The 13,138-nt window shown below is 37.7% G+C and overlaps 1 protein-coding gene across 1 annotated transcript in view; it reads left to right on the top strand.

Annotated features, from left to right (window-relative positions):
- LOC139118495 (uncharacterized) overlaps nt 1–13,138 on the top strand; it is a 57,289-nt gene that overhangs the window by 27,153 nt on the left and 16,998 nt on the right. The window contains exons 8-17 of the mRNA XM_070681788.1: nt 2,692–2,904; nt 5,017–5,238; nt 5,715–5,924; nt 7,589–7,819; nt 8,481–8,699; nt 8,954–9,241; nt 9,502–9,654; nt 11,694–11,988; nt 12,472–12,575; nt 12,724–12,887. Of these exons, the coding sequence (XP_070537889.1) occupies nt 2,692–2,904; nt 5,017–5,238; nt 5,715–5,924; nt 7,589–7,819; nt 8,481–8,699; nt 8,954–9,241; nt 9,502–9,654; nt 11,694–11,988; nt 12,472–12,575; nt 12,724–12,887 (2,099 nt within the window). The remainder of the gene's footprint in view (nt 1–2,691; nt 2,905–5,016; nt 5,239–5,714; nt 5,925–7,588; nt 7,820–8,480; nt 8,700–8,953; nt 9,242–9,501; nt 9,655–11,693; nt 11,989–12,471; nt 12,576–12,723; nt 12,888–13,138) is intronic.

Below are 13,138 nucleotides of genomic sequence, written 5' to 3' on the forward strand. Positions count from 1 at the left end.
AAATTACACAAACGGCAATGGTGTAATATTTTGAAAGTTAATATTTTAATATATATGTTACAATAGGTATGTTAAATGATAAAATTTTATAATACGCAAAAGTTCGTCGAGTAAACTTTAAACAGGAAACATGTCAGAGTTCCCCGTGATCATGGAACTCACAGTTGGAATATGCTAATAAACACAGGCATTTAGTTTCTAAACACATCGACACTTTAATAAACACAGGTGTTTAATTTTTAAACGCTGGCATTTAATCTCTAAACGCGTCACACGTCGCATAGATTTACAGTGTAGGGGCAGGTCATTTATTAGCTTTTTCTGAAAGCAAATTTGCCAACATGATAAAATCTAACGGAAAACGAAGGGTCAGCACCATGCATATACTCAATATCGACAACAACTTAAAGATTAAATGCAATAAACGATTTCTCCTTTAATGTTTCAAGATCGCATTTTATCTGTATTTAAAGGGGCATTATTTGTAACTTTTGACCATTTTTACCTCGGAAAATTCCAAGTTGGAGGCTAATATTTGTTGCAAAATGTTGTTTTAGGAAGAAACAAACATGATTAGTGATGTTACAGCCACATAAACTGCTAATTTTTGTTCAAACGTATTGCCCTTCCGAGCTCGTTGTTGACGTCTGTCGTGCTCAGCGTGCTGGTGGGGAGAACGCAGATATGGTGACGCCGCGATCACGCCAGATGTACAAGTTCACGTTTATGTCGGATCAAAACAACATTGCGTCGTGGATTGCCAGACATCTGGCTACGCAACGTGCTTGGACAATGGACTACGACGTAAGTACCGGGCATAAGAAATGAATATTTATTTTGAAATTGCTGTAAATAACTCGCGCAGGTGCAGAAGAACGCCTACGTTGCAATTCGCGTGTCAACAGTTTGTATTTTCTGTCCGGACAAAAATTGAAATTTTCGTTGTAAAATCACATTGTTATTTAGTTGTAGGGCACGTAATGTTTCCGAATAATATGCGATTCTCTGTTATTTGACAGGCTATTCAACATGAGCCAGTGATCATTTCAATCAAAACTAACGGAAAAATCGCCAGAAGATACAGCTAATGGAACTTTAAAATATTCAAGGCTAAGTGTCGTTCATGAAACTTTCAGGATTTTAATCTGATCATCTAAGGGACCGTCGCGGCGGCAAAATCCAGGGGGGGGTCATCGTAATTTTGGAATCCGCGAAGGGGGGTCATCGCTTTTTCACTGGTAGGAAAGGTGGGGACACCACATTTTCAAAAACATAATACCTACAATAAAGTTCACTTTATGCAATGGCCATGGTCGACCCTCTTACCGGCGGAACGCCTTCGGCGGCCCACTACAATAAATTGACTTTATGTATTACCCATGACCCTCTGAACGGGCAGACGCCTTTGGCGGCCCACTTCAATTAGGTTTACTTCGTGCAACGGCTATGATCGACCCTCTTTACTGGTGGGCCAGTTTCGGCGGCCCATTACAATAAATTGACTTTATGTATTACCCATGACCCTCTTAACGGGCAGACGCCTTTGGCGGCCCACTTCAATTAGGTTTACTTCGTGCAACGGCTATGATCGACCCTCTTTACTGGTGGGCCAGTTTCGGCGGCCCACTACAATAAATTGACTTTATGTAATAGCCCATGACCCTCTTAATGGGCGGACGCCTTTGGTGGCCCATTCCAATTAGGTGTACTTGGCCATGATCGACCCTTACCAGCGGACCGCCTTCGGCGGCCCACTTCCATAAATTGACTTTATGTTATAGCCCTTGACCATCTTAACAGCCGGACGCCTTCGGCAGCCCTGTCCAGTAAAGTTTACTTTATGCAATGGCCGTGATCGACCCTCTTTACCAGCGGGCCACCTTTGGTGGCCAAATAGTCCAAGAATAAAGTTCACTTTACGTAATGGCCCATGACCCTCTTAACCGGAGGGCTGCCTTTGGCGAACCACTCCAATAAAGTTTATTTTATACAATGTTCATGGACATATGTTGTCTATGGAAATGAAGTTAAATATTGCCTTACATTCGTCCTAATTAACAGACGTTTGCATGGGTGTGGCTGAGAAGTTTGTGCACTGGCATCTCTGCTACACGAATAAAGTGCGCCGCGTACCGGAGTTTAAATCCAAAATTTACATATGGGGTTTGGTTGTTTTTCAGCCGGGGGGATCATCAAATTTTTTCGTCTGACAAAGGGGATCATCTTTTTTTCACGAAAAATGCAGGGGGGGGGTCTATATTTTTTTTGAACACTGGCGACAAGATTTTGCCCCCCCCCAGGCCGTAAAAACTGAACGGTCCCTAATCGTGATGCGACCTGGGAAATATATGGACGACAACATTAATCATTTGTTTCCTTTACTATGATTTTCAATATATAGAGATGTTAAGTTGTAAATTAATAATGTTGGCACTAATTTGTGTCAACAAAACTCCTTCCAAGAATTAAGTATTTATAGCACAATTTCACAACCCCTATATCAACTCGTAGCAATTGTGAATGAACACAGTGTTTCAATAATCATTTTGCTTATATTTGAAAAAATCATCCAACCCGAAATTTGTCCATATATGTAGGCTTACATTAAGCTTTTTCAGAATAGAGCCCTGCATTTTGTTCATGGGATAGTACAGGATTTGAACACTACGTATTTGATAAATCATTTTACAGCTCGACTTTTCAAAAGCGAAGTCCTAGTTGGATCAGATGCGATGTCAAGCGATAACCAAGTCTGTTACACTAAGGTCCAAAAGCACCAGACGCAAGCGGAATCTTTCACGTTGAAGTGCACACCAAATGCTGTCGCCGGTCGCTACGTAAGCATACAAGTCAAAGGCAAAGAGGAAGATATGCGACTCTGTGAAGTTCAAGTTATGGCCGTGGGTAATAATATTACCGACATTTCCGCAGGCAACATATCATACAGCACTTCTGCAACTGCAGCTAATGAGAGAGAGAGAGAGAGAGAGAGAGAGAGAGAGAGAGAGAGAGAGAGAGAGAGAGAGAGAGAGAGAGAGAGAGAGAGAGAGAGTGTGAGTGAGTGTGAGCGAGCGAGAGTACATTCTCGCCGTCCAGTAGCAAGAACTTACTTTTTTCCCAGGCGAACGCTTTGTGCATGATGGTAAGACAATCAACCAATTACGAGAAAGAGTTGCACTTTCGACTTTTCTCGCTGTTCATTTCCCTTTTCCGAGGCGTACCTCGTAGCGGGTATGGAGATGGATATCCTGATTCAAGAATCGAGATGTCTACAGCAAAGTACATAATATCATAAGGTTTTAATGGGACCGAATAAGTAGCACTGTCATGTTATAGAGGTCATTCACTTTGTCGTCAACTTAGCTTATATCAGGTAATACCGACACTTACACGATTGGAACTAATTTTGGAAAATTGGATGGTGAATTGATGTCTTTAAAATCTGCAAATGTAAGCTCATCTGCCTTTCTTTTTACGTTACGCACTTGTTTTTATAAGTAATTCGTAATATTGAGACATTCAGCTATAGGGCACCTAACATTTTTGAGAAATTTGAAAATTATGAAGATCCAATCATCCCAAATTAGTTCCAATCGTGTTACTTGTTACCTTTCGCCTAGAGACCAATAATTCAATAACTCATACAAAAAACATAACATGATGTCATTGAGGAATCAATATGTTTTAATCACGCATGATATTTACATGTACGGGGTTAACATTCTAATTGCGTGTAAATTAACACTGTACACAAGAGGTATCTTTACTAAATCTAATACAGAGGGATCAAGTAGAAGGGAGAAAGATGCAGGGAAAATACCCGGCATCATTACACATCGATGCTTAAAGAGGCACTGCCACTTGGTAACATTTTTAAAACACATTTTTTTTAATACCAACGGTCGATATTTGACGTGGCGACTGCGCATGGATAGCGTGACATCGATAAAAAAACATGTCTTCAAAAAAGTAAAATTTTGAATTCCGGTGGCCCACCTAAATTCAGCTTCCGAACATCGAACGTTCGGCACTGGGGCCATTGTCAACTAAGCTATGGAGTACGAATCTACGCTGACGCTTCTGTACGCCACAGTACCACTTGCGTCAGTGATCGGTCATGCCCCGTGGGGGAAAGCTGAGTCTTACTGACTTGGCGAAAAAACGAAAAACAATTTTTGCTGATTCCACCAGAATTCGCATAGGTGACTAGCACAGTTACGTGCGGTTGATACATAGCGGCCGCCGCGTGGTATGCATAGACGCATACCATGCGCGCGGCGAACCACACGTACTGTGTGGCAGACGACAAAATGTAGTCATCGGAGGCGGCCAATATTTAATACGTAAAAACTTATGTTTATGTGTGTTGGTTCAAAATATAATACAACTGATTTAGAATAATGAAAACGACAAAAACTAAGGAGAATTTAAAAAAACTTACCTGAGGTAAAGGCATAATGCTGTATATAAAGTCTTTGCAGTGGGAAGTAAATTCATTGCGTCGTTCGAACTTATTGTAAACTCTCTAGAAGATCGTCAATCAGCACAACAACAAACCTTCGGGTGATTTCGGGTCAAATCAGAAACGATCGTAAAACTTGGGTATGTGAAAAATACGCTCGGGAAATGACATGTTTTTATTGATATCTCGCGATCCGCGTGCAGTCGCCACGTCAAACATCGACCGTTGGCATTAAAAAAAATGTGTTTTAAAAATGTTACTAAGTGGGAGTGCCTCTTTAAGAAAAAAATTCATTGAAGACTGTGAGCCACTGCTTAGATTTTCGGTATCCCCGGCGACATCCTCCCATTAGCTATCCCCGAAGGGAGACGGTGAGAGATGATAGTCACGTACACTATCTGAAAGCAATAGCCACATGACTACAGGAAAGCTAAGTCGCATTCTTCGGAATCGCCTCCCCGAATAGCAAATATGCTTTAAAGCTGGCGTATAAATTTCACAAAGGTGAATACATAAGATTAAATAAGATACAATACTCGATTTTTTATGCACAGATTCAAAATACTGGAGCTTAGCATTCAAACAAAAAGCCAGTCAAAGTAGTACCTTTGCGTATGGCAGTGCCATGAAAGCAGTGGACGGAGACAAAAGTAACAACTACAATGAGCGAACTTGTACGCACACTCAGAAAGAGTACCAGCCTTGGTGGAAGGTGGATCTTGGTGGAGAATATGAAATTGACAAAGTAATTATAACCAACAGAGCTGACTGCTGTGGTATGTTTTATCTTGATAAAATTCACTATTTTTAATGACAATGAATTCTGTATGGCTAATAATCACAATAACTCTATTCTCGGTGTATCCCTGTCTTTAGTCAAATATTATTTCATAGAGCATTTGTAGCCCCCTTTCTGCACTGATAATATATGCAATCTTAAGTAGTCATATCAGATATAACATAACAGTGAGTCAACAACTTCAAGGGCAAATGATTCTCTGTAGGAGGTAAGTGTAGATGCATTGAGCTTCTAATAGCATACATTGTAAATAGCTTACAAGATGGCAAACAAGTTTACTTAGGAGGAAAATACCCGACTTCCTGGCTCATAAGTTTTGGCACTGTTTTTAGATGGGAGTGTCCTGTCATGCTGTAAGTTGCAAATGACGAGAAGGGCAGAAAATATTATCATTAAAATATTAAAATAAGTCTTCATTGAATAATTTGCTGCTAATCGGTTTCTCGTCCTTAGATGACCGTCTCTCCGGCGCAGTGGTCAGAGTCGGTAACGATGACGTCATTGAAAATAATGAACGATGCGGACAAACCGTAACAAAGGGCGATATCAACCAAGATGGTGAAGTGACAGTTGAATGTGTTCTTCAAGGCCGTTTTGTATCTGTGCAACTCGAAAACAAAACAGACTATCTCAGTCTATGTGAAGTCCAAGTCTTTGGTGAAGGTAAGAAGTTTTTGTAAATAATCAAATTGCATGTCATGAGACGGAAAAATATAAAGTCAAGGTAGAATATATATATATATATATATATATATATATATATATATATATATATATATATATATATATATATATATATATATATATATATATATATATACAAACAAACACATCCACACACACACACACACAGATTACTTTAATTTCATGCATCCTGCAATCTTCAGGGAAAAAAAACTGAAGGGGCTAGCTCCACACTCTCATTTATAAGGTTTGGGCGTATCATTTTTAGGTGTTAAATTTGATGAATTAATTTTGTTTTGGTGGCGACATTATGAAACCAATTCAGAGCGTTTGTCGAACAGCGTAGATTTGCCAGCACTGATAATGTCTTGCATTTCTGATATACAAAGATCACATCATTTGGTTATGTTAGAGTCTCAATGTTTTGTTAATAATCGACCACGAGCGTCAAAGACCTGGTCCTTAACTTTTAAAGACCAAATACACTTTGACAACTCTTGTGCTGTTCCCATATTTCTTGTTACGGAACGAATGCATGTACCGGAACGATTGCATATGAATAGCGAAGCGTGTTTTGAAGGTGTTATCAGTGATTCCGATGTAAACCTTCTCCTTGTTGACTCCCATTGATTCATTAGCCTTGTCAATGGCACGTTTGATTTGACTGTCACCTTTCAACGGACATGTAGACTCTTCCCATGTATACTATGATGTAACCTCTATGTAATCACCATTTTCGTAAATAAATTTTACTCTCGTTTAACGCTTTAATGAAGATCATAGGCAAAATGGTAAACGTAAAAGACATAAAGACAGCCCACAATTAATATTTCGCCGGTTCGTATCGATGGGCAACCATCTAAGTTAAGAAAAAACATTTGACGTGTTAAACAACGATGTACATTTGACAACACCATGTGGGTTAGGTTGTTTAATGTATATAAATACTCCTAAAATTTTACACTAACACGATTGGAACTCATTTGGGATAAGCTTAATTGGATTGTCATAGTTTTTAAATTCCTCAAAAGTGTTAGGTGCTACATAGTTGAATGTTGCGATAATACGAAATACTCATAACAACAAGTGTGTAATGTAAAAAGAAAAGCTAATGAGATTACATTTGTAAATTAAATTGTCATTACTTCACCAAACTCAACTTGTCGTCCGTGTAGGATATGTATTATCAATCGCTTCAGTTTAACTGAACCACGTCAATAATAGTTCGAAGTTGCGTTTCTTTCAAAATCGCTTATGGTAGTATGCATCTCGAAAGGGAAAAAAATGAAACTTTTTAAAACATTTCTTAATGAAACTTACAGCCATTCATTTACCAAATTAAGAGTAAAATCAAGGGGTCAACGTGCAAAATCTGGCACCAGAGAAGCGAGTTACCTAACATTCAATGATATTTGAAAATGAAAATTAATTCTATCCGTGAGTCAACTCTGTGGGAAAAAACTTACGGTTTCTAGTTTCCAAAAAACTTCTTCAGTGTAAAATTGTCCTTACGCCAACAGCTTTAAAATGAACCCCGATAAGTGGTAGATCAGCGGAGACTTGCAAACATTAGAGAGAGCAACTGCCCAAGATGTGCATTTTAATACCGTGATCATCATTAATAATTATCCTTCGGTTACTAGATATCGTCGATAATCTGCCAAACGTAGCCATCAACAAGCCAGCAGAGCAAAGCAGCACGTACTACAACTTCGATGCATACAAAGCTGTGGATGGTAATGAGGACCCGGCTATGTTGACTGGCTTAAGCTGCATATGTTCTGCTAAAGAGCGGGGCGCCTGGTGGAGGGTTGACCTGATTGATATTTATGCCGTATACAAAGTGGTTATCACCAACCGTTATGATTGTTGTTGTAGGTATTGCGTCTGTTACTGTATTATTCCATCCATGTAATTTAAAATGTTCCTTATACAAAACCATTATGGTTACCGCATTGATCATATAAATCAATGGAATGTAAATGCATGCGTGCATATTCTTTACACACATACACAGAAACGTATACGCGTTTTTGTCCGACAGGGAGGTAGGCATACTTATAGACACTGCACATACATACATACATACATACATACATACATACATACATACATACATACATACATACATACATACATACATACATACATACATACATACATACATACATACATACATACATACATACATACATACATACATACATACATACATACATACATACATACATACATACATACATACATACATACATACATACATACATACATACATACATACATACATACATACATACATACATACATACATACATACATACATACATACATACATACATACATACATACATACATACATACATACATACATACATACATACATACATACATACATACATACATACATACATACATACATACATACATACGTCCTGTGCGCGATATAAACGGAGGGTTAACGCGTACGTACGAACGAACGAACGAACGTACGTATGAACGAACATACGTAAATAAAATTATAACGTTGCTTTGCAGCATCAAGGATTGTTGGAGCAGTAATACGCATCGGTTACTATAGAGACGGTATTGGCAGGAACGCACAGTGCGGAGGTCAGATAGCAGACAGAGATATGCAGGACAAGACCATCGTAAGGGATTGTATCATTCCGATTCTGGGTCAATATGTCATCGTTCAAAATGGACAAGACAAAGTGACTTACTTGCATTTCTGCGAAATTAAAGTTTTTGCTTCGGGTATGTTGTCATAGTTGATTTGGTACATGTGTTAACCTTACAATTTTATGTATGGTTTATAAAAGAGATAGTAATACATTTTAATGTGTACAGTAAGCAGATGATAAATTTACGAGTTTATTTATTTTAGAATGTATTTTGAACATTCTGTGATCACGCCTCTAGAGACGAGTCCTTTAACATTTCTGGGTGCACTATATCTATCTATGTTTACATGATTGTTTCTAACTTGACACAAATCTATTTTCTTGCAGAATATGTGACAAACCAAATCGCCGACATCATGGAGATGAGAATGTTTTCAATGTTTGAAGCTCGCGATGGTTTGATCCTCGATGTAAATTCTACAGATGTATTCTCGGAACTTTTGCTGCACAAGTGCATGTATAAGTGCATGGAGTGGAAACGATACGAATGTCACTCGTTTGATTTCCACCATGGCTCAAAGACGTGCAGGCTCCATAACCTGAAAGAAGGTATCGACGGCGTACAAGTGGTGAAATCAGCAGGAAATATATATTATCAGAGATTACGTCTAACTGGTATGCAAACACGTTCTGAAATTAAAATATAGAACCTTCTTCGTTTCTGAAAAACCCTTTGAAGGTAGTTTAGTTTTATTTAATGTAGAATATTAATTGATATCAATTTTTCGCTTCATGTGTTAAAATATTTGATCGATATTAACTTCCACATGTAAAGCCACTTATGATAACGTGCTAGTATTTTGCTGCCTACTAAAATTCCAAGTTCAACGTCATTCTAATGACGTCACTCACTTTTTCTCTTCCGCCATGCGTAGCATTTATTTCATCGGACAATGAAACAGAGTGCCCCGATGACTATATACGATGTACATCTGGTGAATGCGTCCATCCTTACAAGATATGCGATGTGATCGTTGATTGTGCGGATGGTTTTGATGAGATGGAGTGTGTCAATTCTGAGTCAAATGGTAAGTCGGATTACGGACTATTCTATTTTTTGATAGATTATATTTGGTAATAAATAATAAATATTACAACAACAACAATGACAATGACGACGACGGCGATGATAATTATGATGATGACAATAAAAATTAATCGTTAACAGCGAGTATTTAAACTTATTTTGCTTGACTGTATGGCGTTGACAGTAAAAACTACATTGTTTTACTTTAGAAAAAAACGATATCTCTATGATTATTTCAGACATATCATCGAACTTAGTTTTCACAAGGCGGTTGATATTTTTATCTGTGAATTTTTGTTGTCTTTTCTTCAGTTAAATGCACGACGCTTATTTCTAACGATACATTAATGCATTAAGGCATGTATAAATGAGTTTGCAATTTTTGATTCCTACCCATCGCCGTTAGAGCGCTGCATGTATGTCTGCATGAACTAACTTTCAAAGTCCCTTGCAAGCACTGATTTCTGCCATTTGGAGAATGAGGCCAATATAGTTTTTAGGTTTGCCTTCGTTCGTGTTTCTTCATGGGGTAAAAGAACGCCGGTGACTGATAAAAAGTTCTGCATTGTCATTTATTTTTCTTAGTCGTTCGATTTTCTATCAAGTGTCTGAAAGGCCATGGCCTGTCCTTGGAAGATCCCTAGGCCATGTCAATGCCGCCCGTGAATGTTATTATTCAGTAAAGGCATCACATATGCTTTGTTGTCAAAATCAAAAGACCTGAAAAATTGCAGAGACAATTACGTAAGGTGTACAATGAACTGTAATTATACTGCCTTTTGCATTCAAATAGATTACCGTTTTTTTTTTACAAAGATAAATTTATTTCAACAAAGTCGCGAACAAACAAATCTACACAGCTGTGAATGCGTTGAAATGACAATTCTACTTGTCTGAAAGAAGCAAAAAAAAATCGGTCATATAACTACAAAGATCATCATATAAATGAGTTAAAGATGAATTCTTCTCCTTCAAGTCTTACAAGGCTTGAAAACTTTGTGATAAAATCTTCAGCTTTGTTCATCATCTTATAAAATGTGAAATATAATGTATTCATCCATGAGAGAGATAACATTTTAATTGCATAACATAGGATTGAAGAGAAACTTTAATCCCATCAAGAGTAACCGAATTTCGAATATTCCAAACTGTGTATTTAACAAAGGAAGTAATGCAGTAGATAATGTCAGATGTTGCGTTATTATCATTGCTAATCTTTTGATATTGATACTATTATCAAAATTGTGTTTTCTGACAAAGAAAGAAATACATTTCTGCCAGATTTCTCGTACATATTTACACTAAAATAAGATCTAGTGTTTCGTCTTGGCCACAAACATGGCATTTCCCATCACTTAAATTGAAAGTTTTGGCCAAGTTACCTGTGAATAGACCTCTACAGAAAATCTTCTAATTTAAACCATTTACTGAATTGCTAACATTTCCTGTTGCATTTAAACGACTGAATAAAGTAGCTTTGTAATTGTCAGTGAGAACAAGATTCTCAGTCTATTTTTGTCCAACTGAGTTCATGCCATTTTTTATCAACTAATTTCAAATAAAGTGACTTGGTTTTCACATTGCTTTTTGTCAGACCATAATTCTCTAAGTCTAGAATATCATAGGTTTCTTCATTTTGGATGTTTGAAGTGATGATTTGCTTCCAGGAATCTGGAATAGCATTGAGGAGTGTTTCAAATAGATTGCGACATCAGAGGTACCAGAGTAGTGCGCCATCACTCGACTAAACATTCCAATCTCGCTAACAGATTATAATGAATATGGTTTTCGTAACGAGAGAAAATTTAATTTTATCATGTGTTCACTGTTAGGGACAGATGGGGACTTAATGCTCTATCGCAAGCTCTAAAGGCTAACCTAAAGTTTTAATGAAGGTGTAAAATTGTTGTCATTAAATATTGATTTTTATGTGATGTACAAATGTTCTCATCGATATTCAGATATTTAAGAATTGTAGCTGATAACGTATGTTTTGCATATTTTCCTATTTGATTCGTTTGAGTGCTTCATTTTCCACAGGCGGTCGTTTGTTTAACTTTTCTCCCGGTTGGTACTCACCGTACTTAACGATAACTGACGACCTTGCGGTCTACACCCACTTCGAGGAAAATGTCTACGTGCACCATAACTTTGATCGCGTGAAAGGGGAAGATCCCCCCGACTGGATAAGATTTAGAATGTTTAGTGAATCTCCAGACTTCTCGGAGCTCACTAGAGTTCTACAACTAAGCGTTGATGAGATAAGTGAGTTAGGCCACCAGGCTGAAGACTTCATTCTCCAGTGTACATACGCAGGGGAAAAGTGTGATCCAAAGTAAGCATTTGATACTCTACAACAAATTATGTTTGTTTGTTTGTCTGTGTAAGTGTGTTAGCGAATGTGTTTGCGTGTGTGTGTGAGATAGAGATTTGCGTCAGGAATGTTGTGCACATACTAAGCCTAATGTGATAGCAATAGTACTAACATGTGATATACCAACGCCAGTATATGTAACGCACTCTCCTTTGAGGATGCGACATTAATTGCCTAATTTCTATTGCAAAACCTTAATATTCGTGGAAATTGTTACACTATTTTGGATATACTGGCATGCTAATTACTGGAATTCGACGACATCAAAATCTAATTGATTTCGTTGTCAACATCATATAACAAACTTTGCATGCATATGGAATTTGAATTGCACATCTTTGACAAAGATACACATAATTGTGCAAACAAGTTGGTCTGATGACTATTTACATTTTGCACATTAACTAATCAAAGTATTATGATTTATCCCTTCACTACGTCTAGAAATGATTTTATTGTCTCGCAAGACCAATATTACGGCAACTGTTTCCACTTTAATGGGGATCCAGAGACGACAAGACTATCGACAGGTACTGGACCTGAACAAGGTAAATAATCGTCTGATTTGTGTTTAAATGACTTTTACAGAACATCTAGCTCTCCTGTTCATACACTTCGTAAATACGATCGAACGATACCGTAAAGGACATTTGAAGAAAGAAAGGACGTAACACAATTTTAATCATATATTTTAAGGCTTGACTATGACGTTGTTTATGGAACAAGATGAGTACCTGAGTATTTACGGACAAGACTCGGCCGCAGTGGTCGGAATAACGCCTCCAGGCAGTCAATATTTCCCGCAAGACCAAGGATTTTTTGCACTGCCCGGTACAGTGACATCGGTATCACTGTCGATGGTAAGGGTGACGCTGCATGAATTATCTTGCTACAATAAAAATTGGGCATTTAGTGCATTAGAGGAACTTGACAAAAGTAAGCCATAGAGTGTTAGTACACTGTGGGGTGCTAGGGTTGTTTTTCTGTACTGATTTGGAACGAGAATTTGGTATACGAAATAAATCATGAGTCAACATCTGCGAATATGGAAAAAAAAATTAAAACACCAATTTGAAGTGTAGATACCACAGCATTGAATATTTAGAGCTCA

The sequence above is a fragment of the Ptychodera flava genome, chromosome 19, assembly GCF_041260155.1.
Source record: "Ptychodera flava strain L36383 chromosome 19, AS_Pfla_20210202, whole genome shotgun sequence".
NCBI classification, from domain to species: Eukaryota; Metazoa; Hemichordata; class Enteropneusta; family Ptychoderidae; genus Ptychodera; species Ptychodera flava.